Below are 26,344 nucleotides of genomic sequence, written 5' to 3' on the forward strand. Positions count from 1 at the left end.
GAATATTCAACAATTTACATTTGTTGACTGGCCTTCTGTTTTCTGTGAATGTGGCAGGCATATTTTGGAAAAACTTGAGGCTGAAAATGTTCTAATATCTCCAAAAGATTCTATATCATGTCAACAAATCAATTGCTGTAGCTTTAAAAAATGAGTCATCACCTATAACATTATTTTATACTCTTTACTGCACTATGTTCACCAATTTGCATAGCTGCTGGAGTGCTTTTTTGCCAAATGGCACAGTTGTTTGGTCACTGATAGCCAGGCGGAATAGAGATTAACTCTTTATGTGCCACGTTCGCATGTCCGACTCAGTCGACGGCGTGCCAACTTCGCATATTCTGCTCAACAAACAAAGCCGCCAAAACCGATCGATAAATCGCTAATCCCGCGGTACAATCAAAGCGTTTCTCGCGCTTTTGTTCCTCTCACATACGGCTTGCATTCTATGTGGTGAATGACTATCATGCGATGTTCCCAACTAGATTTTGCATGTACACTTTAAGTTTCTGTCACTATTTTATGTGCAAAAGTCATTCCTTTACAGTAATGTAGCAACTGGTAATTCAAAAGAAAAATCGAAAATAGAATTGTTATATATTGTATATGGAAGCAAAGTTTGGCATTCCTCTTTAACTTTGCTCACTATTATGTCCAGCTTAACAGAAATTTGTAGAAGTTATACAGATTGGAAAAACAGAATTCTTTCTCTAAGCATGACTATCTTCGTGTCTCAGAATAACGTGGCACACAGGGAGTTTCCACCATGGCACATAAAGAGTTAAATATTACCCTTAATCCTTTTAATCCACAGCCTTCTTGTCAGACTGAGTCACATTGTTATACCTGAGTGGGCTGGATAACTTTCAAGTTTGAAGGAATGATGAAAACCCCCAAGTTACAGCAAATCACCTGGGCACATTAAAGGTCAAGACTCCTCCCCATCCCCCCCCCCCCCTCAAAAAAAAAAAAAAAAAAAAAAAAAACATAATTAACTGGTAAACCTCACTTTAATAGATGATGACAACGTTTAGTAAACATGTGTAAAATCACTGGTTGTGAGTTTATCAGAAAGGAATTGACATTCTCCTTGATTTTCTTTTTGTTTTCCATTTATGGATTCACTCAACTTCTGTTTAATAAAACAATATCTTCTTATCAAATAGAAATCATCCTATGACTGGATGGAAAGCTGCAATTCCATTCCTCATAGGCTGCAATTGTCCGCCGCAATCTGCAAATATACAGTGTATATTCAATACCCCAACACACTTTAAAAAAAAAAAAAAGCAGTGCTCTCTTTTCTTTCTTGTTTGCCAAAGGAGGCTACAATCTTTGACTCAGTAATTTGACTTTCAAAGTCTTTTGACAAATGGGACTGAAATAAATTCTTTACAGCTGCATTACTGACTCATGAAATGAACATGACATTAGGACACTGATTTCGGGCCAAACAAAGTAGCATTGGCCCATCAAATATTCAGATTTCAACCCAAAATGACAGATTGCTGATAGTTACTATGTAATAGGCATACCAACAATGTCCAATGTTATCGCTGCCATACAAGAAGTACTTTCATCTGAATAAAGTTACATATGCCATGTTGATGTACTGAGTACAATGCCATTAGTCCAGTATTAAGATGAACTTTTGAGGTTATACCAAAAAGCTGGTCAAAAGGATTACAACCCTCCAGTTCTTAATTTGTTCTGTTTTTATTTTCTTCATTTCATTCTGAATGTCACATATATTGATTTCATCATCAGTAAAGCTGTACATACTCTGTATAATTAACTATTTTCAAATGACACAATATGGCACATGTATTTGACAGCTCCAAAATCTAAATGATTTGGTGTTTCATATCAATGACTATCAATAGTCCACATAACTGGGTTCTGTTACACTACTGTCACAGAAAATCCATTTATCTCTTGCCTGAACAAAATGTAAAGCTAACACCATTTTACTTGGAATGAATAAAACACAAATTCTGCATATGTGTACGCAGATGAACTGTGACTTTGAATCCATTTGGTCACCTTATTCAATATCTGCAATGTGTCCAAAAAATAAACCAACGCATTTTCAGAGTCTTAGTCTCATTGCACAAGAATCAACATTAACCCGTTGAGGATGAGTCCCGAGTACACTAAGGCAGGTGTCTATGGAAACTACTTGTTGTAGCAAAATCAGTCCATCCTCAACGGGTTAATAAGAATCATTAATGATTGATGGAGTGCTCATCACTTTAAGCTTGTTTTGTCCAACAAATCTTGGCCCTGTTTTATGAAGACTTAAAACTGATTATAAAGTAAGTAAGTCTATGGCAGCCTGTGTGTTATGGAAATTTAAAATCAATTTTATCTTTTGATAAAACGGGGCCCTTGTCATTCTCAAACCATTTATGAAATTGATCAAATAAAAACATAGGAGCCTTTATTACTTTAAAAATTGTAACAAAAAGATGTGATTCATTGTTAGTGTTTTATATGGCAGAGTAAAAGACTTTTTCTTTTGAGTCATTTGTTGGTCATATACTATTGTTTCAGTTGTAAAATTTTCAAAAACCTTTTAACTATTAAATTTCCAACTGATTTTTCAATTGGAAACACATTTTGAAGATCAAGGTTTTTATTCCTTTCTCTCTCTCCACCTCATTGGCAATTTCCTTCTGATTTCATACAGAATTAATGCCTTGAATCTGTCCAATCTAATCCTTCTTCAAATAAGACATACACAGTAATATTCAGAGGTCCCAACTTGATGATGAACAGATGCTACAATCTGCAGCTAAATCATCCCCTTAAGATTTGATGGGTTAAGACACCATTAGAAACACAAACTTTGCATTTTTTGGTGTGCCTTCAATAAAATCAAACACACTCATGCATACAATAGTCTTAGAAATTGTTGTAACCTAAATTTGTGTGGAGTCATGATTTGGAAACAAACAAGTTAGTAGGTGTGAGCTGAGCCAATGCGGAGAGATTAACCTCATGCCTTGTGTTAGAACAGTTTAATCTTGGCTTTGTTTGCACAGCTGTGAAATTTGCCTAAAATGACCTGAAACAAGGCAAAATATCTGAACCTTTCTTCCTTTCTAGTGGGTTTATAATCTCCAAGGGAAAACAGGTCTATCAATACATTAACAAATTGAAGTCAGCAGTCAACTTAGATTAAAAACAATTTCTACATATGGTGATCTGTCAATGAAGTTTCACTTCCACATAACAAAATACTTTTGCCCTGGATTATCAATAACATTTACATGGCAGCTTTGATCACAGAAACAATAGATCAACTACAGCACCTCCTTGGTTGACAATAGACCTGTTCTGTAATGTATTCAAATCTTATGCATGCTTTGTTCACAAAAGTTGCCCTTCACAACCACAAAGCTTGCCGAAGGTTTCCCTACCTAGCAACAACTAAGTGAATACCTGCATGTGGAACTTATGGAGGAGCAAGTGAATGAAATGCTTTTACTTGGGTATTGGAAAAGAAACGACCATAAATTGTAATGAATTACAGAAACAGTCTATTGAATCACATTACACTGTATTGCCATTCATTAAAAATTGATAATATTTCTACTTAGAACTGCATTTACCATAGGAAAATATGTGTGCATGTTTCAATCACCTTACAACTGTATATCCTGCTATAATTACAAATGTGTTTAAAGGGAATTATTGATAGTTTCCTGCTTGACCGTCAACTGTAATGACAAGATTTGTCTCATGTCCATTATACCATAATGGTCTACACATGTGTACTTCAGTGTTTCACTGACTTTCATTTGCCAAGCATATGTTATGAATCTAAATCAAGCTGGGCATGCTGAATGCAATAAAGGGTTTATGTTTAATACAGGAGTTCTTACAAGGAATTATTTTGAAAGATTTTTCACACCAGCGAGGCCATGTGTTTCACTCAGGCAGTGTGTAAATTGGAAGCGTGTAGCTCCTCATGCTAAAACAATCGACCAAACACACCTAGGACTACTCAAGCAATATCAAAGTCACATGGTCAGAACAGCTACCTCAATCCTGCGACACCAGTTGATCCAAAAGACAATCAAACATTCAGCACTGCATTCACCAATATTAAACTATATTTCATAATTTGTCAACACTGTGGTGCTGTTGATACTACTTAAAACTGAAATCAACTATAATTGCTGGATAAAATAGCCATCCTTTTGATTTGCAAAATGAACATTCCTGGACAAAATCATCCATCCTCACAATCTTGTACTCCACAGCTCTTACTTGTAATCCTGACTTGACATGGCATTAATACAAAACGGAATAATTTGGTCAAAAATGAAAACTCACTCCTAATTCTGTGCATGGTTACATTATCACACATCACAAATCAGTTGGCCCCCTGCTCTGCTTGCGTGGCATCACTCAGAACATGGTCGTCTACCAGTAACCGGCTGAAAATATTCAAGTCTTTCAAACAGCTTGTGACAAATATTAGTGCTCAGTATGGAAACATTAGACTGCCCACACTCACTATTTACTCAATAAATAAATTAATTGTCTACCTAAGCCACTACGAATAATAAATAAGGTATCATACTGGACTAACAAACATTCAGATTGTACATTGCACAATTGAAAGAAACAGGTACCAGTTCTCAAACACATGTATAGTAGTATTGTTACTATCTAGATACTTGCATCATAAGATCACTTGACATAATGTGCCACAACACACGATTTGCTCAATCTTACTTTGTTTTGCTTTGTTATCATAGGCTTTTGTGTCCTATTCAAAGGATCTGCACTGTGGGTTTCATCTTCATTTTTAGACGATATTGCTACAATGTCAGCACAGTAATTCCCGACTTAATAAAACCATGAAAGCTCCACAACATAAAAAATCGTCCAATACAGAGAGGAAAATTTTCTGGCTTTACTAACTTTTCTCTCTCCTTTCAGTAAATCAATGCTTTCTCAAACATTGTCAAATCAATTCTTCTCTAGCTAGCATCCACTAAAACCACACAGCTATTGATGGTTACATATTTGGTCACTAGTGCATTTTCCTGGTTGGATTGTCTCAAGAATGTTCAATTATTTAGCTGACTTTCTAAAATGCTCTCTTTTAATCATTGCTCAGAATCGTTCACAATGGTTTGAGCTTTGTGTTAAGTGTGAACACTTCACATTACTAACACGTTCTACCCTGTAACATGAACACACGCAGAAAGATTTAGGCTTCGAGGCAATCAGTCTACAATTCACTGGAGAGGTTTCAGAAACACTTGCACAACTAACTCATCGTTCACGACGTACTCGGGATTTGACGACAGTTCACTAAGAGGCACCTTCTTGTCAATGTCTGTGTCCGAGTGATAGCGTGACTTGGTGAAGTTCTTCTTGCCTGTTGTCACGGCAAGCACTCGTGAGTCATTCACAACCTGGACCATATATTCGATTGGCCTCGGTAGATCCAGGACCACGTTTGAATAGAGGATCATTCGGAAGTCATCGTTGTTTGAAGTTGACCCCTTGGGGTAGATCTTAAGCTCCCAGTCCCAGCTGGAGTGGGGATAGGATGAGGATCGAGTCGAAAACCGCGGCATCACCTCCTGGAGTTTGTTGAACTGAGAATATCCCGAGAGAACAATTCTTTTGTCCCATCTCAAGTCAGTGTAGTTCCTCAAGAGATAGCTTGTGGCTGAGAAGTCTGTGCTGTTGCCATGTGTTTCTAACGAGAGAGCATGATATTTGTACGCCTGCAGCAACGGCGTTGCAAATAGGGACTGAAACTGACTGACAACCTTCAGACTCTCCAGTTGCACTAGCTGCTCGGGGGTCATCATCGGGAAGCGTATGTGGGGGAGCATCTCCTTGAGGAGGGCCTCCATCTTCTGAGACCTCTCTGGGTGCTTCGGGGACTCCAACCACTTGATGACAGCCTTGAAAACAAAGAGTTCATTCCTGACGGTGAGGTGGGAACTCTTCAGGAACTGGACCAGCTGATCCTGGTCCAGGGCCAGCCACTCGGCACTCCAGTCTGGCTTGCTCATGATGTCATCTGCCTTGGGAGACAGCGCCTTGATACAGGAGGTGATGAGGGCTTGGTGGTAGCACTTGGTGGCATACTGGTACCAGATGTGGAAGACATCCTTCAGAGGCAACTTGGGGATGATGCTGACTGTGGCAAAGTCCACACATACACGGCGCAGGTCGCCAACATTGTACTTGTCAGCCAGCATCAAGATGGGTAGTGTGTTCTCAATCGTCAAGACGATGTGGCAGGAATACAGGAACTTCAAGAATGCAGGAAATACATCTATGCATTCGGGCTCTTCCACCAGCTCAATTTCCTGTTAATGACAACAACAAAGAAAAGGATATGTAACATTAGCAGAATATTCTATCAGAAATAGGTGATAAAAGTGAACCATCTGTATTTTGCAAACACTTTAAAAAGGAAAAATACACACTTATTTGTTTTCCTTTTGTACCAACATAATGAAGGGCATCATATACAATGCAATTTTAAGTATTCAAGAGATGAAAACTGAATGAAAAACCAAGAATTTATCATCTATTTATTAATGTATCAGTAATAAATCATCTTGTAGCTAATTTCATTTATAGTGAAAGAGTCTTTGCTAGTCCAAAATAAAGAGCGAAGTGCAACAAATTGCTTGTTTATCTCAATTACAATTCAGTTTCTCCTTTTTATATAAATGTCTGTTCTTGAAAGTGTACTTCTGCCATAAACTAATGCTTTGGCATGTTTTTGTTATTGTTTTTACATTATGACTAACTACAGGAAGTATGCAGGTCAGTTTTATATCAGCTCAAGATCATCAAAGTATAACCTCTTAAGAAATTCTTGTAAGGGAGAAAGAAGCCTTCACTTAATACAAACCTTCCCCCCCCCCCCCCTTCCCAACTAACAAGCTATTTGAAGGTAGTCCTTGGAATTAGAAGGGTAATACAAACTGTACATGTATGTGAAATTTGAACACAGCAGTCATGTATACAAAGTACAAGTTTAGAACTGAGACGAGTATCCATGGCTTATCCTTGTAAAGTTGCCAAGTACTCGGTTGTGGAGGGGACTCCCTGTAATGCCTCAAGAATTAGATCAACCGCTGCCATGGCAACTGAGAATTTTTGGCAAAGATGCAACAGTCTAACTCATTGAGTCTTTAGCTGTGTGTGTTTGACACATGATGCAGGCAGTAATACATAAAACAATGGCAAATGCACTTCTGATCAAGTTATGCACCCAAGTATGGGAAGCCAAATATGAAAATGTCACTACAACACACTTACATTGTAGGAGAAGCTCACTGCTACTTCAATAATAAACTGCTCATGTTTGTATTAAAACCAACTTGGTCTGAGCACAAAACTCGAACATGATACGGTACCCTAGAAAAAGTGCTCAATTTGCACTTTGACAGCATTGTGATGGTACCGATGTGAAAAATTCTTACATCTCAACTAAGCTATGACTACAATTTCTGTGAATAAGTATGGTTGCTTTTATAAATAAGTTCTCATTTCTGCCAGTGAATGTAACATGACTGTTGTAATGTCTGCCTTGTGTGCTGTTAAATATGAGCTCTATAGAGAGCTCATTTGAATTGAAACGACTTGAAACCCTTGAACAGCTGTTTTATTTTATAAAGCAGGGCTGCTACTCAGACTTTTCCAATCCATGAAGCCTAGAAACTGTCAGGACTTGAATGACAGATAGTTGAGCAAAAATGTTCTCTCTACTCATTTAAGTTATGCTGGCAATGCAAACTATTTAAAAGAAATTAAAGACAATAATGCCTGTGGCACCCTTCTAGGGTAAACGCATGAAAATGAAACTGAAATCAATATTAAAACACTCCAGAATGGGACAGACATCAGCCTGCCTTCGATTGGTCACAAACAACTGGGGCATGATGTACTCATCTGAGCATTCAATACGATATGGTGTTGAAATCCTGGGCAAGGTGTGAGCACCGATTGTGCTGAAACAATTTTCATCCTTGAAAAGATGTGTCATAATCGTGGATATGTATTGATTGTCACTGGGTGTAACTGATTACACAAGGAATTAGGGTGTTGTGGTGCCACCACGTCCATCTTTTTGTGCTCAGATCTTTGGCAAACAAAATCTCTCAGGGACCTGTCAACTGTCAATGTACAATAATAATATAGAGTGAATAGCAGATGGTATACATTCTGCAGTCACAATGGAAAGATGAATATCTTTGACATGTGTACAAGGTGCAGACAAATGCAGACAGGCAAGATATGATTGCCAATAAACAGTACTATGTCTGTTGAACGTATACTAGTACAAACCTGTGAATACATAACACTTAACAGCCTAAATTCTGCAATGTAACAAATGCACTTCCCACAATATGAAGATTCTCATAAGCTTATAAATGCTTCAAATCTGGCATCAGGAAAACATGAAGTGACTGCATCCATATAATCTACACACCTGGCCATGCAAAATCATCATTCTGTTTGTGGGACTGACAGAAATGATAATAATAGTAGTAATGAAAAAATGCCAAGTGGCCAAGGCACTCAGACATTCTGAAAACACACTAGCAAAACAGTCAATGCACTCAGACATTCTGACTACATACCAGCCAACAACAAAGGTTGGTTTGGGGGAAAAAAGCGGTTGTATTGTCACAGGCAAAGACTGCTTCTTGATACAGCTGGGATATGACGTCTGTGCTCTCTAAGAACTCATGTACTGTGTACATTGCACATGGGCATCATCGTCGTCAAATTATGCACAAGAATTATAACGACCATCACTGCATGATGATATATACAAACAAATGATTTCAGTCTCTTCTGAGTACAAGTGCAAATCAAACACACAGCAATAAGTCTTTTTACTCAGAAAGCATACCTCATGATTGTGAACACAGGAGAAAATTTGCAGCACATCTACAATGTAAATGGACTCCTGTATTCATGCACACGCTGTACTGATTTCAAGCTCAACAGTTGTGCCCCAGTCTCATTCAATGTGTGTGCTGCCTGCTGAAATCCCCCCAGTCGAAAGAGAATGGGAGAACCGGTCCAGCCTCAAAAAAGACAGAGCATCAAATATTACCCTCCATGATGAGATGCACGGTAATGACACATCAACCATCTTGGCGGCCTCCGAACAGAACTCAACAGAAATGATTCGGTACTTGCATCATTTTTCCTAATGGCCCATCCCGTTAAAGCTACATTATTGCACATCACAGGGTACATTGACATCAGAGGAGCAACCCCACGTTTAAAGTACATTGTAGGAGCAATACAATTACACAGAAAAAAACAATGATGACAAAATATGATCTGTAGACTAATGGACTGAAAATGCAAAATGAATTCAAAACAAAGTATATTGCGTTGATGTGAGCTGATATATACAGCCATATGAAAATATGAGGAGAATCATCCACAATATGTTGAAGAAATACAGTATATTTGAAGAAGAAAATGGGAGAGCTCTTGAATGCTATGTGATATGTCAGAAGTTCTGGGAGATTGTCAACTAACAATCAATGTTCCACTGGTATCCTTTTAGAACCTCATCACATAAAAAGAAAAAAAGTACAGAATTTATTCATGAATCTCCTTGAGGTACCAGGTAATAATGATCAAATTGTGCACACATTCCCAGTGTACAACGTATGATTATTCTCACTTTAAATGTTAAGACAGACTTAAAGACGAAATCCACCCCAAAAATAAATAAACTCTAAAGGAAAGAGGAAAAATTTCTCTACAGAACATTCCCAAAATAAAAAAAAAATGGATAAGAAATAATGAAGATATGACATTTTGAATTTTCACATTCTTTTGTAAAACATTTCTTGACCAGTCCTTATGAATATTCACATGAACAAGTTGATGTTATGCCCTCACAATTTTTCATGTGTTATGATATATGAAATCTTGAACATTTTTTATTTTTCAGCTAATACAGGTAAAAGTATATTTCCATGCCAAAATATTTCAGTTAACATTTTGAAAAAGAAAAATTGAAATGTCAGTATGTCATACCTTCCTTCTTTTTCCTTATCCAAATTTGGTCATTTTTGTATTATTCTGCAGGGAATTTTTCTTTCTCTCTCTCTTTATGAAAATGATAAAATTCTGGAATAAATTTCTTCTTTTAGAAGACCTAACAGCCATTGTGATAACTTTCAGGAAAATTATTAATATCTATTCTGTCTTCACTCTTCAAAAATGTTTCCTTTAAATGCAAACAACACTTGCAGAGCAATTTATCTGGTTCCTTTCACAATGTTATTCTCTTTTTTTTTTCATTTTCTTTTGCAAGTCCCCTGTAAGGCTGTATTTTACCTTTAACAGCTCATTGCCTGCTTTAAAGGCCTTATGTGTCATGTTTTGGACCAGCTTTAAGAACACATTGTGATAACACTGTATTCTTAGACAGCTGCACATGAATTTGATATCATGTAACTCTCCTCCCTGCTATCAAATTTGTAAGTTTATCATCACACCAACGCCTGTCTGGAATTCTGACTCTCTTCAGCAAAGGGCGTGGAGGCAACATAATGACATTTTCATTAGATTACATGGCTGTTTCACACAGCTATGTACCCTCCAGCACTCCAAAACAGCATGCACAGCCACACAGAACAGCAATCATCACAGAGGTGCTATGCTTGCAGTATTGTACATGGTACAACAAGCTGCAGCAGCACAGAGTCTGCTATCATTCCAGAATGTGCAGAGAAATTGCTGCCTACGAAATAAATAGGATAAATTGCTGCACAAAGCTAAGTATCAAAACAAAATTTGTTAATGCTATAACCGGATATATATACAATGTAAGTCTGATACTAAATATAACTTTGAAAATCTGAGTGACCTATCAAAATATTTTCTGCAGAGAATATCAACCCATTGAGAATAAGGTGATTTTGTTATAAAACAGTTTTTCCATATAGTACAGACACCTAATGGTCTTCAATGAGTTACTATTGAGCTAAACCACTGTGTAAACTACTCCAATGACACTGAACTGGTGCTGAACTCTACTCTGAAAGCTTTTAGAAATGAAAGTGCTTCTCAAAACCCATGGCATTATTTGTTTGTTTTGTTTTATCAGACAAAAGGATATTGTTACATGTATACAGCTATCCAAAGGTACAACTGATATGCGGAAGGAACTAATAATTTTTGATCAGTTCTGTTTTGAACCAGAGTAATATGTAGCATGAAAGTACACTGTAGCTTTATAGGGGTTTACACCCAGAAGTTGCATACACAAGCTTGATACGTTGCATGATGTTTACAGTATGTAATCAACATACATGTATAACAACTTTCATTACCTTTACTTTGGCTCTGGAATAATGGAGAAATGTAGGAGTCTTCCCTACTCATTCTTCTCTCTCTTTTTCTTTTTTAAATCACTATGACTGGGTGAACAAAGAAATAATCAATTTCTTGTCTCTTCTTGGCAGATTTCCTTACATATCCAGCAATTTCAAGACAACAATTTCATTATTTAATGGCTGTTAAATACTTGTAATGATGATGTAGGAGAGCTGAGACATGAGAAATACCTTGCTGTAAACTAATATATATGTATATATATATATATATATATATATATATATATATATATATATATATATATATATATATATATATATATATATATATAAAAGAATCATTTTGAGGTTATAACTGAGGTGGGCACCTAATCCGTCATTGCCTAAACATCCTGATATGAGAGATCTCAAATCTGGAATACAGTAAACAGTAAAATTATTCACACCCCTGAACATTTTCAGCACTTTTTTTTTCCAATTTAAAGTAGATAATAAGATGATGATAAGTACTTCAGTGTGACTTTTATAATTATATAGTTGTCAGCTACCAATTAAAGTAATTTTGGGTTTAGGTTAATTTGCATAACAATAGAAACACTGAGATTTCCTTCTGTTTGGCTGTGCTTAATTATTTGATTATTTGTTAGGAATGTGAAAATTCTTAATGAGAACATGGTACAATCATGGAGCTACTGTTGCGCCATGGTAAAATCTAGTGCATTGAATGCTGTTGTTACAAGCAAATGGCTTGTGATCAATATCGATAACTGATGAGTTGGGATAAAGTCTGGAAAGCCTTGAAAATAAATATCCTTGCATTTATTTTGTTAAAGGGATCGTATAATTTTGGTTGAGACCTAATTTCAGGTTTCTAACATTTTTTGGTGAGATAATGAGAAACCTCTTATGAAATATGAAAGAGCGTGTAATTCTATGAGGAATTCAACGTTTATTTGATGAAAATTGGTTTTGAAATGTCTGAGATATCCAAAAAAGAGCAATTCTAATAAAGTGTGAGACCCACACTTTATTACGATCGCTTTGTTTTACTTTGTTTTTAGATGTTTCAATCATTCCAAACCCGAGTTTCATCAAATAAACTTTGAATTCCTCTTAAAATGGTATGCTCTGTACTATATCATGTGTTTTCTTGGTATCTCACAAAAATTTAAAAGCCCAATTTTCATCTCCACCAATACTGTACTATCCCTTTAAGCTAATGGGATTAAATTGGAAATATGATTCTGAAAATGTAAAGTATCAAATTGATGCCTGATTGCCACCACCCTTTATGAGAAATTGGCATAATTAAAAAGAAATTTAGGGATATGAATAATTTTGCAGACAACTGAAGCTTTTTTGGAAACTGTATGATCCTCATATACACTGTACATGTATGCTTTCAGCAACTCTCACAGCTCTAATGAAAGCCACATAGCACAGACTTGTCTGTTGTCAACATAAATCAGCTGCAGCTGAGATAAAATTCTCTCTGGGATGACGATAACACATTCCAACACTGTTACGCATCAAACACGCTTGTCATGTCTGCCTGTAGCAAGTGCAAAACACAATGCTATTTATAGTATGAAAATACACTCTCGAAAAATTGTTTAAACAACAATTACAACAGGCAAGTGATTCCAAACAAGAAAATGTGCATTGCCAAATGATATGGCAAAATTTTGATGGAAAACAAACAAACAGACTGAAAACAGCCAAAGAGAGGGATAAACTGACTCTGGCAAACATGCCAATGCTTGGACTATATGATTGTGGAGATTTGGGAATTAAAGTACAGTAACCTGGGTGTGTGGTCTGGAGGGTTACCATGGAAACCCTGATGAGTTTAGAGAAAGAGCTCTGTAAGTCAGAGTAACATCCTCCTGTGCTCACATTTGAAGCAATTACGGTGTCTATTATAAAACCAGTCAAGTACATATTAATAACAAAGGCTACACCTATAATCATTCTACGTAGCACTAGCTATGCATTCCTTTTTTTTATGGTAACATTAATACTGCAGGTGAGAAATAATTATCCGAAATAGGAGGACACATCATCAGAAAGTCTATCTAAAATGATATATGAGGGAATTCAAACGTGAATACCAGAGAGAGATAGAGAGGAGAGAAAAATTAACAAAATAGACATGGAGATGACAAGGACAAACAATAATATGGCAAATAACGTGTACTAATTGAAAGCCCCCCCCCCCCAAAAAAAAAAAAAAAAAAAAATCCACCCATATTCACAACAGGATGCAACCCCCCCCCCCCCAAAAAAAATAAATAAATAAATAAATAAATAAATAAATAAATATTAAAATAAATAAATAAAAATACACACAGCCTGAATTCTCTCATTTGTTGGCCCTACTTGCTAGTATACTTTGCCAATGAGAAGGAATCGTTCAAAAAAATTCAAAGAAATTCCTGGATCCATGAAGATGCCAATCCAGGTCACGAACAAAGATTCATCACCTGTTTCTTGCATCATTATCAACTTTTCCTGTAAATTTCATCTCAATCCATTCACAACTTTTTTAGTTATTTTGCAAACAGACAGACAAACTACACAAATGCCAACAAAAACATAACCTCCATGGGGGAAGTAATGGCAATAGACAGAGTGATCAATCTATAATATGAGACAAAAAAGAAAACAATAAAAATAACACATGAACTTCAATGAGCATATTTCTATTGAGCGATAAATATTCAAGGTGATGCGAGGTGATTCGCAGTGTCATGTGGTAACACGCAAAGCAATGTGCGGTCATACCTCGAATTTTCCAAAGTAGAAACACGTCAGGTAGTAGGTGATAAGAGGTGCCCTGTCCTCTACCTTTTGAGATGCGCGGTGATGCGAGGGATGATCTTCTAATTCGAAACAACATCACATCTCTGAAACATTTGACTACCTTCTCCTTCTTAAAGCAGCAGAACTTGACTCCTGACTTGCAGGGGTGGCTGAGAGCCGTAAAGCTAAAATTCTACATTTTGTGTCATGTCTTGATCTAATTTGTGCCATCTTGATTCTTGTTTACCTTCCCACAAGGCAGTGCAGGCACAACCTATCTGCTACCTAAAATATGTGACTTCAATGTAAGTTTTCTCTGCCTCCCATCACCTCCTATCACCACGTATTCAATGCTGCACACTGGCACTGGTCCAACAGTCCCTGACCAGTAAAAATCACCATTGGACAAGTATTTTTCTGGAATGGACCAGTAAAACATGGAAAAAAATGGGTAAATACTGGTCTGACAGATAGGTCTGACCAGTAGGAAAAATGGGTCAGTGTGCAGTCCTGACATATTTATCGCTCAGTATAGAAACAGTTCAGGTAGTCATAAAATACTAAGTGATTCGTGGGGGGGGGGGGGGGGGGGGGGACAAAAATTTGCAGTGATGCGAGATGATACGAGGTGTCCAGTAGAAACATGCTCAATGAATCAAGCATCCATCCATACAGGCAGCACCCAACACCTGAGGGAGTGGAATACATCAAGGGTTAAGGTCATTTCTCTCCTGCATGATTTGATTAAAAACAGAAATTGAGTTACACTGTGGCAAGCTGATCTCTTTGAGTGAATCAAATTAAAGCCCCAATGAGCAAAACCAAATTAGATTTGATGCAGCAAATTACGACAATGAAAAAGAAAGGGTGGAACAGAAAGAGTAGGGATGTACAATAAGTATGATTGTATGTACATACTAACAACTACCAGATCTGGGACCTAAAAATGCAAATTAATCTTTAACAGACTGGCAGGGATGAGTTGATTATTGACAGAGGGGAGTGGAAGCTGTATTGACTGAGAGAAATGAAAGCATCTCATCTCTGTGGTAGATGCACTAACAAAAGACTGACAATTATGTGTGGGTAAAGTGTACACCATTAATCATAAACGGAGAAGGGGTATCAATAGTGTTCAAAGTCTGATGAATTAAGTCTTCCAGCTTCTAAGAAAACAAAAATGTTGGGTCACTTCTATCTATTGTCAAGAGGACTTCACAGTTGTTGTAAAGGAGATAGATATTTGATGGACGATATGAGACATGCTGGTGTTGGTGTACATGTGTAATGGACCACTGTTTTTGTCTCATTTTTTTTTTCTCCTTTCTTATGACGCAGTGTATACACCCCTCCACTTACGATGAATATCATAAAATCTTGACTGCATTATTCTAGAGTTGGTACTTGAGGCCTATTAAAATTGTTGTACAAGCCAGCATTCATAGGGAATTTTACGTTACCTCTTCCTGTCTTGTGACAGCCACATGTTACACACTTTAGATGTATCTTCTTTCCGAGTCATGATATGTGTAGAGTTGTAATGTCACTTAATTTCTATTTTAAATTATGCCAATAAACAACTGATTCACACACACACAAAAAAAAAAATAATTAATGGAAGAAAAATGCTAATCAAACACACAAATCAATTAAATAGTGCAGCCATCAATGGCAATATTGTATGTTCAGAATAAGGATAATGTCGAATTCGGGTCTAGGGCAATTACCCCCTGGGCAATTACCCCGGACCCTTCCCCTGTCCCTAATCCTAATCCTAATCCTGAAACTAATCCTTACCATAACCCAAACTCCTAACACTAAACCCAACCCTAACCCTAATCTTAACTCTAACCTTACCACTAACCAGTATTTAGCCGGGGGGTAATTGCCCTCGGGGGGTAATTGCCCGGATACGGTCGAATTCATCCTATTAGACACTCATGTGTACATTAGATACCTACAATCTCTAGTTCTTGACTGTGCATGTGTTATAAAGAGGTTTGGTTCACAGATTTACAAACCCTAGCAATTTCTGCAAACAGTAAGATAGAGAGTATTATTAGATGTGCTATGAGCTGAGATTCTAACAAGAAAATTCTTTCCCTCTTCTAGCTGCTGGTGTTTTGGTCACCTTCTCCTGCTCCAGCTTGCTGGTTTCAACATTATGACGTCTGTAGAGTAGCACTTCCCAGGGTGCTTTGCTATCGTTGTCACATCCAATCCCAACAACAATGCATCAAACATGCTTTGTTTTACATACATGTACACAGTCAAGTGCACATATGGAAAGGTAGTCGCTATGTGCATAGGACAAAAATGTCTTGCTCGCACTTTGCTTGGTACAATATTTTCACGTGCACATATTTCAGCTTTGATGTTCAAGATTGATCTTTGCGTCAACCAAAATTAATGCTTGAGGGGGAGTCAATAAAGGTTTACTTTACTCGTCAAAGTTAATGCTTTCCAAAGAATGTTCTTTTGGTCTGAAGATATTGCTAAAAGATAGGTGAACTTTACTGTGCAACATTTCTGCTTTCTGGGGGTATCCAGCTATACCTGCAACTGGGCAGGAAAGAGAAGAACATCCATCTATATAATACACTGACACTACACTTGGAAACCAATAAAAATACAGAAGTGCCATATTCTGAGATTTTAGGAAGGCTTGGTAATTACTGGAAATGAAATCTCTTTTAGAATCATCAACTGTAGGGAGTCAGTACTCTTGACAACTGTATATGCCATACATTTTGCAAGTATATTAGTGTGTGAACTTAAGTTTGTTTGACAAGTTTTTGAGTGGTTGAATTTGCAATTGAGAACCACAATGAGGAAATGAAAAAGAAGAATCACAACTTTCTATTCAATAGGAGAGTGAGCTATTTCCTAACCTGGAGATGGGATACAATGCATAGTAATTGCATGTGGTACAGGAAGTGACACTTTCACTAGTCGCTTATGCTGTGAATATCAGTCAACTTGTGTGAAATCTGAATCGTGCAGCATAAATACAGAAATATAAAATAACATGAAACAATGCAAACCAGAACTGCACTATATTCTGTTTGGTTGCCAAATTTCTGCAAAAATGTGACATCAGTTTCCTGATATGGGATCTTAATTTGAAAGACTTTATGGTCTCAGAATTGGGGTACAACTTGACTTGGCTTGTTTAGTAGAAACTGAAAGCTACTTCAACACATTGTAAAACATTCTTATGAGGTGTGTGAATGACTACTATCAAGTGGGAGCATTTGCTGTAAACTCTTGATGGTAAACAGCGAGGTGTAACCAACATAGCTTCCTCTACTTACTTTCTGGCTGGGATCTGTCCAATAGGAGCTGAACATCCTCTCAAAGACTTCACTCCATCTCACCAAGACCAGTTTGTGTGCATTGAATTCTTCAAAGCCAACTTTCAGTTTGATGTCACTCAGCTGGGCGTTGTTGTAGAACCGTGTCATGTCAGACAGCGCTTTGCGCTCGTTGCCATAGCAATCCACTCCGCCCGGAGGGAGCTTGTCCTCCTTATCCTCCTCCTCTGGGTTTGCCGAGATGGTGATGGGGGGCTGAGGCTGGCTGATGACAGCTAGGTAGAAGGCTTGGAGGGGGTGCAACTCATTACCCCCACCTTGGTTATTGGCACCACCTGCACCCCCTCCTCCTGCAGCAGCTCCGGCACCACCCCCTACAGCTCCTCCACCTGCATTACCTCCACCAACTCCTCCTCCTCCTCCTCCCCCAGCTGCTCCCGGTACTCCAGCTGCGGGCATCATCCTGTGACCGAGGTGTGGGGCTCGCTGCTCGGACTACGAAACAAAATATTTCAAAAGAAGAAGGACAAGAACTTTATCAGACAGCTCAAAAGTACTTTGCACTAGCAGAGTAAATAACTTACAACTAATTGCCATTGAATCGTAGTATCGATTCCGAAACAGGAGGGTAAGAATGAACATTAAAGGGATGGTACAGTATTGGTAGAGGTGAGAATTGGGTTTTACATGCAACTTTTTGCGAGATATCGAGAAACCGTTTGTAAAATAGTACAGAGAGTACCTTTCAGAGAAATTCAGTTTTGGAATGGCTGAGACATCCAAAAATAAAGTAAAACAAAGCGATCGTAATAAAAGCTGGGTCCCACATTCTTATTAGAATTGCTCTGTTTTGAGTATCTCAGCCATTTAAAAACCAATTTTCATCAAATAAACATTGAATTCCTTTTGGAATTACATGCTCTTTCATATTTCATAAAGAGGTTTCTCATAATCTCACCCAAAAATGTTAGAAACCTGAGGTTAGGTCTCAACCAAAACTATATGATCCCTTTAAAACATCTGTGAGTTGCTTTCTATCTCATTCTCGACACGTGAAAACTGCATCTACAGCTTTAGTCTCAATTTGGTTTCACTACCTGATTATAGAACACAAATGACTTGGATCTATTAGCCATTCTATTGTGCTGTACAGAGAACTATTGACATGAAATACATCAGAAATATTCTTTATATCATGAATGAGACAATATTATATGAAGTATCATGTAGTGGCTGGTTTTCATTGCGAGAAAACATAGCTATATAATATACTGCCCTCCCTATGCTTTATTGCACTAGCCTGCCTTTGATCACTGGCACTCCATTGAAGGGAAGCCCACAACACAGTCATATAAGTGTGCCTCTACTTTATGGTCCTGCTAAGACAAGGGATACATAGTACAACCTCTTTAATATTTCTACCTTTAAATGTCAAGACTTCATCCACTCAAAGCGCAATTCCATCCCAATGAACAGGATAAACTCATGCAAGCAGAAGGGTTGATGTTTCATGAGAATGGAACACATGAGGAGAGATCAATGCTTGCAAAATTGGAAAAACATTATTGCACAAAAATGGAGTTATATTTCTAATGTTAACTAGAGGGAGATGATCATGTCTTCTTCTCAAAATTCCCTCATTCCCTGTCCACATTTTACTAAATTTCCTTTTCTGCAATGATATCAGAAAGACCAAGTTGACTTACTTTATGGGAAAACGGATGATGTAAACAACCTAAATCATCAACCAAACACAATTTTCATATATTTGTGTACAGGCAATTCAAATTTAATATGTATGGACTGTCAAATCTCACCTTGGTAAGAGGTAAAGAGTGTATTTTGAGCACTATGATATCTGAAAGCCTGTAAGGACATGAGTACTGATGGTGCATTCACACTGATTTTCTCCTGTTTTCTTTTTTCATGACTCCAGCAAATCCAGGATTCCAAGGAGCTATTTTATTTGTTCCTTTGTTTATTTGTTTGTTTTCTTCCCAGTTAGATAATGAGCCCTCAGTAAGCACTGCACATTTCTACCACATTGACTTGGTAAGTTTGTAATGTGATACAAATGTGCCATACTTAATGAGGTACATTGTAGTATGTGCTGTGCTTAATAGGGGCTCATAAACTGCCAGGAAAGAAAAACAAGCAATGTGATAATTTGATAATTATGACCTTCAAATATAAACTAAAATGCCAAAAGCAATACATGTAAGTCCAAATGTCCATATGCAACTAGAAGTATTTAATTTTGAAATTTGTAGTTTAGCAGGGACCAGCAGCATTTTTTTTTTTTCTGGTAGTCCTTTATGGCCACTAAAATCTTAAAATCTAAAATTTTGGTGGCCCGAAAAAGATATGGTGGTCCTATACAAAAGCAAACGTAATGATTCATTTTGAATTTTAGTTGCCTGAACAGGCCAATAAAAGATAACCTTTTCTGAAATTTGGTGGCCAACATCAATTTTTAGTGGCCCTGGGCCACCGGGCTACTGCTAATGTCGAGCCCTGTTTTAGAAAGTATGAGAAGGAGACATTTATCACTATTCTATTCATCTCCCCGGCAATACAGTACTCTTCCCATAATCGGGTATCGCTTTAACAGGTAATCCATTTAATTGGGTAGTTATGTCAAAATCACTTCAATCCAATGCACATCATCATAATTACCTGATAGTCGGGTAGCCTCTCCGCATAAATGGGAAAGTAATTTTCTTCTAATCTAATTTTACCCACATTCTATTGCAGATGTATCACTTTAAGATGTCAAATTTTCCACGGCTAATCACATTCTCTGCTTAATTTGCAAAGAAGACCGATTATTTGGGGAGTGATTAAACATGAAAACACATGTACACGTACGTACCGACTTGCCACACGTAAACGAACATCACATTTATTTATGCAGCTGGCACTCACAAATCGCATAGAAAGACAGGAGTTGAACACACTTGCACTCCTCCCTTGCTCCGCAACAACACTCACCACACGAGAAGTTTGCAACGAAAATCAGGCCATGCACCAGCTCCATAATTTTGCTTTTCACCAGTCACATCTCGAAAAGTAAAGAACGTCTTCTATAATAGCCAGGAAGGTGGAAAGTTCATTCTAGCTTTCAACATGGCTTTGTCTAAAAAGAAACGCGTGGACTTGCCCCTTGCTCAAAAAGAAAAAATCATACAAAATCTCCAACTTCCAGGAGCAAGCCAGAGGTCTGTAGCGAAAAAATACGGAGTGTCACAATCCCAAGTTTCGAGGATTTGGTTAGGAAGGGAGCGCATTTTGGCAGACTGTGAGAAAGGAAGGGGGATCAGAAAACGCATGCGTGAAGGAAAGGAAGAGGATGTCGGTGATGCCCTTTACCTATGGGTTCAACACAAGCTGGCCCAGGGTGCAAGATTATCTGGACCACTTCTTAAACAAGAGACCCGCGGGTCTAGCGCTCACCTGAGTATCGCAAGTTCACCTTTCACGCAGTCACTAATCTAAATTACTCACAGCTCTACTAAAATTTGACCAGGTTTCTAAAGTAGAAGATGAAAATGTACAATAAGGGCCGAAATTTTTAAAGATTCCTTAATTTGGGGGGATTGGGGGCCCCCTGGGGCCCTCTGGGTGGGGCATGGTGCCCATCTTGATAAATTGAGATCCTGACCCCCTAGGGATGCTACCTGCCAAGTTTGACGAAAATCCATCATGAGGTTTTCAGGAAGAAGATGAAAATGTACAATTCAGGCCCCCATTTGGACCTTCCCAACCCCCCCCCCTGCCCCCCCAGAGGGGCACCCCTGGATTTGCTATGAACAAACTTGAAACTACAGTCATTAATGTACTCACTCATAGTATTATCTTAGCTCTATAACTTCTGATTCTAGAGAAGATTTTTACAGATTCCTTAATTTTGGGGGGTTTGGGCCCCCCTGGGGGCCCCCTGGGTGGGGCATGGTGCCCATTTTAACAAATTGAGTTCCTAACTCCCTAGGGATGCTACCTGCCAAGTTTGATGAAAATCGGTCTTGGGGTTTTCAAGAAGAAGATAAAAATGTAAAAAGTTTACGCACGACGGACGACGCACGCCGGACGAAGGGCGATCGCAATAGCTCACTTGAGCCTTTGGCTGAGCTAAAAAAAGGCCATAGAGCTTGCAGCGGCTGCAGGTTCAGTGTTCGAGCCCTCAGAGGGATGGCTTAGTCGCTGGAAAGCGAGAAACAATTTGATATATAAAAAAGAACATGGAGAAAAGCAGCATGCAGACCTTCCAGCTGCGAATGAATGGGAAAGTAGAAAACTGAAAGAAGTGCTGGAGACCTACAAACCAGAGGACATCTACAATGCAGACGAGACTGGCCTCTACTACCGCAGGTTCCCTGACAAGGGATATTGTTTAAAGGGGACTGAATTGCCAGGTGGTAAGGAGGCAAAAGAGCGCATCACCGTAATGATGTGTGCAAACATGACTGGCACTGACAAAAGGCCTTTGCTCGTCATCGGCAAGGTGAAGAAACCGAGGGCTTTCCCGAATGATATGACAGGATTGCCTGTGCTATATGCATCGTCAAAAACTGCGTGGATGACAGGAGACATATATCGGAAGTGGTTGAACGAGTGGAATGGGGAACTCCGCGTGCAAGATCGCCGCATCTGCCTCCTTGTTGATAACTGTTCCGCTCACCCTGCCAACGCTGAGCTAACTCACATCCGTGAAGTTCCTGCCCCCGAACACAACAAGTGTGGCTCAGCCCATGGATATGGGCGTCATCCAGAATTGGAAGGGCCATTACAGGAACCTACTGAATTCCCAAATCATCTCCACCTTACATGCCGATGAAGAGAGAAGGGCCCTCGACATAGCTGGGTCTATCAATGTGCTGGATGCCGTGTATCTTGCAAAACAATCGTGGGATGCAGTTCTACCCAAGACAATTGTGAATTGCTACCGAAAGGCAGGCTTTCATACTGACAATGATGATGCTGACAACGCCAATGATGCTTTGCCTGTGCCAGACAATATGACTGCAGATGAATTTGAAGCATTCATCAGGATAGATGAAGACTTCAAACCAGCAGCGATCTCTCCAATGACGAACTACTTCAAGTGGCACGAGAGGATAGAGCTTCCACGTCCAGTGAAGGGGCCTTCTCAGCTGATCAAACGGATCCAGAGGAGGTGGAGGAAGTGAAACCTCTGACCATTAGGCAGAAAATCCAGATGCTTGATTATTTTCGCCAGTTTGTTCAGGAGAGAGGTCTTCAAAATCTCCTGCCAGTTGTCTCCCAGGTCCAATCGATCGTTTATTCGGAGGTGGCAAGTGCAAAAAAGCAAAAAACTCTGGACACTTTCTTTTCTAAATAAGACATAGTCTGAATGATTTCACACAAATAACCAGCATCAACATTTGCTGAAATGTTTGCAAAGTAATCTGCGATGAACTATGTACAAATTGCACATGTATATAGGCCTAAAATAAGAAAAAAAATTTGTATGATCGACTTTACACGTTATCGTATATACCGTAAGAATGTCACCATTTTCTTCCGATTTATGTTATTGTTAAGGGCCTTTCGTCTGACCATGATTACCGACACGAATTACAATGTACTTTTATTGTGTGGGTCAAAACAGAATTTTATTTGTTTTCCACATTCTGTACAGATCGAATTATGACCTTCTGTTTTTAAAGTCTAAAGAAAAGTAGCTGGTTCGATCTTTTACCGTTTGTTCAAATATTTTATGAACATGTGTACAGGATTTTTTGCCTTTGTATATACATGTAGGCAAAAAAAATAAGACCAAATTTTTTATGATCGACTTTACTTTTGGCTACTTAAAGTACACATGTTATCGTATATTACATAACCAGTATATGAGACGTGTTTTCTTGTTTATCGGGTACTCCGCTTAATCGGGTAAGAAACGCTCTGCCCGAGCCCACCCTATTATGCGGAGAGTACTGCACTACTATTGAAGGTTATTGTCCTTTACTTGTACAAAAGAAGAGTCCTTCAAAAAACCTGTGGATCTGAAATGTTCCGGCTAGTATCTTGTCCCAGTCAGTGTAGGTGGTTGCATACTTATCAGGCGATTTCATGACCTTTTGGCTCATGAGTACACATCTACTGCGACAGATATCTAGAATTCATTCACTATAAAGGCACACAACAAGCGAGCAGCAAGAGAATATCCACCATAATCATTCATCCTATTCAAGTATAAATGCAGTGCATAATAGGTGCTTTTAGTATGGCCATTCACTTGTACCTGTTCACCGAGTGTTCGTCAGGACCTGTGCATAACCTTGAAGGAATCTGGTCATGGAGTATACATGGTTGGACTCTTTGATTAGCCATGCTTCCTTGCTTCTCAGTGACTGTCTTCAACTGTCATAGTACGACAGCATACTTTAAAGGGATGATACAGTATTGGTGGAGATGAGAAATGGGCTTTTAACTTTTTAACCAAGAAAACACTTTAAAAATGAAATAGTACAGAGCATACCATTTTAAGAGGAATTCACAGTTTATTTGATGAAAATCAGGTTTGGAAGGACTGAAACATCCAAAAACAAAGTAAAACAAAGTGATTGTAATAAAAGCTGGGTCCCATACATTATTAGAATCGCTCTGTTTGGGATATCTCAGCCATTTCCAAACCAATTTTCATCAAATAAACATTGAATTCCTGGAATTACATGCTCTTTCATATTTCATAAGAGGTTTCTCATTATCTCACCAAAAATGTCAGAAACCTGAAATTAGGTCTCAAACAAAACTATACAATCCCTTTAATACAAACCAATTGTACAGTCTCCACTGCTATTCTGTAGTATGTCACATCTATCTGTACTAAACATATTATTTACCATTTGCAGATGAAACAAAAACCCGGCTTAAGAGCTTCAAAATAGTTCTAAAATGTGAGTAAGGGATAGAAACAACCAAGGTAAAAATGATAACCAGTATAATCAATGTTAAGTAATTGTTAAATATAATACTAAATGTGAACAATATTTACAATCAAATTGTTCCTAAAATAAATGGTCTACAGTTATGGTATATTGAGAAAAATAGTGATATCTCCTTATATTTTAGGTTTTATTGCAAAATCTTTAATATGGTAGGATGTTTCATGATACAACTGATCTACACACATGCATGAAATGTGATAACTTGAACATCTTTTTTTTTTCTTTTTTTTTTTTAAATCACTGCTCCCAATGGTAAACTGTAAACTAGCCAGGTGGCATCATAGACCAGAAGAAAATCTGGCTGATTTAATCAAGTCTACTTCTGGTAATTCATCTGTTAGGCAATGCAGCACAATGTATCACTGCAAATAAACAATGTTGAAAGTATACACAACGTCAGCATACAAATTCAATTCCACTAGTTTGACTGGTTTCCATTATCTTCACTGCCCCCTCCCCCAAGTTTAGTGTCCTATGCATCACATACACACACACACACACACACACACACACACACACACACACATCATGTACAAATTTAGGTTGATGGAAATTGGAAATTGATGGCACAATCCTTGCAGGATATAGGGCCGAGGCACCCTGGATCAAATGAGCAAGAAATAGAACAATGTAGTGTCCTCGGTGTTCCAAATTAATATGCATTCAACTGTTACAGGGAGGGTATAAAGACATAAAAAACGTGTTCACACTGTGAGGTATCCCACCTCCCGGGAGGTACTGATCACATACCATGTATATTTTTGAAGCACATTTGGTATTACGTAAGAGGCTTGTTTAGTAATTGGTCTAACACCCCTGAAGGTTATAAGGCACCTTGAAACAACACAAGAAAAAAAAAAATCCCCAAATAGTAAACACATCTTTCCTATTCAAATAGTGATTCAATTACCGGTATATGGCATATTACCGGGTAATGCAAAGAAGAAATTCCCATGTGGGATGCCAGTATGTACATATAATACACATAGATACTAATATAATAATCTTCCCTTTTTTCCTGGTATGTATAGCATTATTATGACAAAAATATGTTGTATTCAATCTTCCAGGAATAATCCAAAGAAATGCATCATTTTCAGTCATTTTCCACCCTACTTTTTCCAGCGCTGTGTTTCTGTTATTTTCACCCCTGGTTGCTTGATCAATGATACGTAGGAAGCAAGAGATTAAATGAGCTCTATGCTAATGGTACACTAAAGCCTGTCTGATCATAGGCCATACCGTCTTGTACAGCTCGTAGTCTCACTACAAGACTGTCTGTATTCTTTAATCACATGTTCCACAGTGTAAATTATACTTGGATGTTTCATCTCACACAAGATCTAAATACATGTACCAACAATTTGGAAACTGGATGATACCACTATTCCTTGCGTACCAATATTTGTCAGGACAGTACTTTTGCTTTGTTTTATTTTTGTAGCTTTATGTTTGTTTGTTTGTTTCTTTTTTTCAGGAGGGGGAGGGATTTCATGTATATGTGGCTGGCATTGCAATAACACATTGAACGATAATATCTTGGCCATATTGAGTTGTGGGTTATCACAATTCATCTGCAAACATGAGGGTAGGCGGGGAATGATTAAACATGAAATGCGCAAGTGTGACCCAGCATTTGGCAAACACATTACAATTTACACTACTGAGCATGAGGAAGCACTTGCCTAAAAGAACAGATACTTCACTCCTGTGAACAGCGAAGATACCCTGATTATTCAAAGAAAGTCTGTAAGGGGTAGCCAAAGAATTAGCACCTTTCTTACAGTCGTGTATATATGTGAACTTTCTGATCAAATTGCAATATGAGCAATTGTGATGCTAACAATACCTGCAGGCTAAAACTGGTACCTTGAAAAAAGCTACTATC

At 38.1% G+C, this 26,344-nt stretch overlaps 1 protein-coding gene across 1 annotated transcript in view; it reads right to left on the reverse strand.

Annotated features, from left to right (window-relative positions):
- Positions 1-3,345: 3,345 nt before the first annotated feature.
- The window catches only part of LOC140231986 (BTB/POZ domain-containing protein 17-like), a 29,338-nt gene continuing 6,339 nt past the window's right edge, over positions 3,346-26,344 (reverse strand). Inside the window, exons 2-3 of the mRNA XM_072312141.1 lie at positions 17,486-17,980; positions 3,346-6,350 (exon numbers count right to left, since the gene is read on the reverse strand). Coding sequence (XP_072168242.1) covers positions 5,259-6,350; positions 17,486-17,980 — 1,587 coding nt within the window. The 3' untranslated portion in view covers positions 3,346-5,258. The remainder of the gene's footprint in view (positions 6,351-17,485; positions 17,981-26,344) is intronic.

The sequence above is a fragment of the Diadema setosum genome, chromosome 1 (assembly GCF_964275005.1).
Source record: "Diadema setosum chromosome 1, eeDiaSeto1, whole genome shotgun sequence".
In the NCBI taxonomy this organism is placed as follows: Eukaryota; Metazoa; Echinodermata; class Echinoidea; order Diadematoida; family Diadematidae; genus Diadema; species Diadema setosum.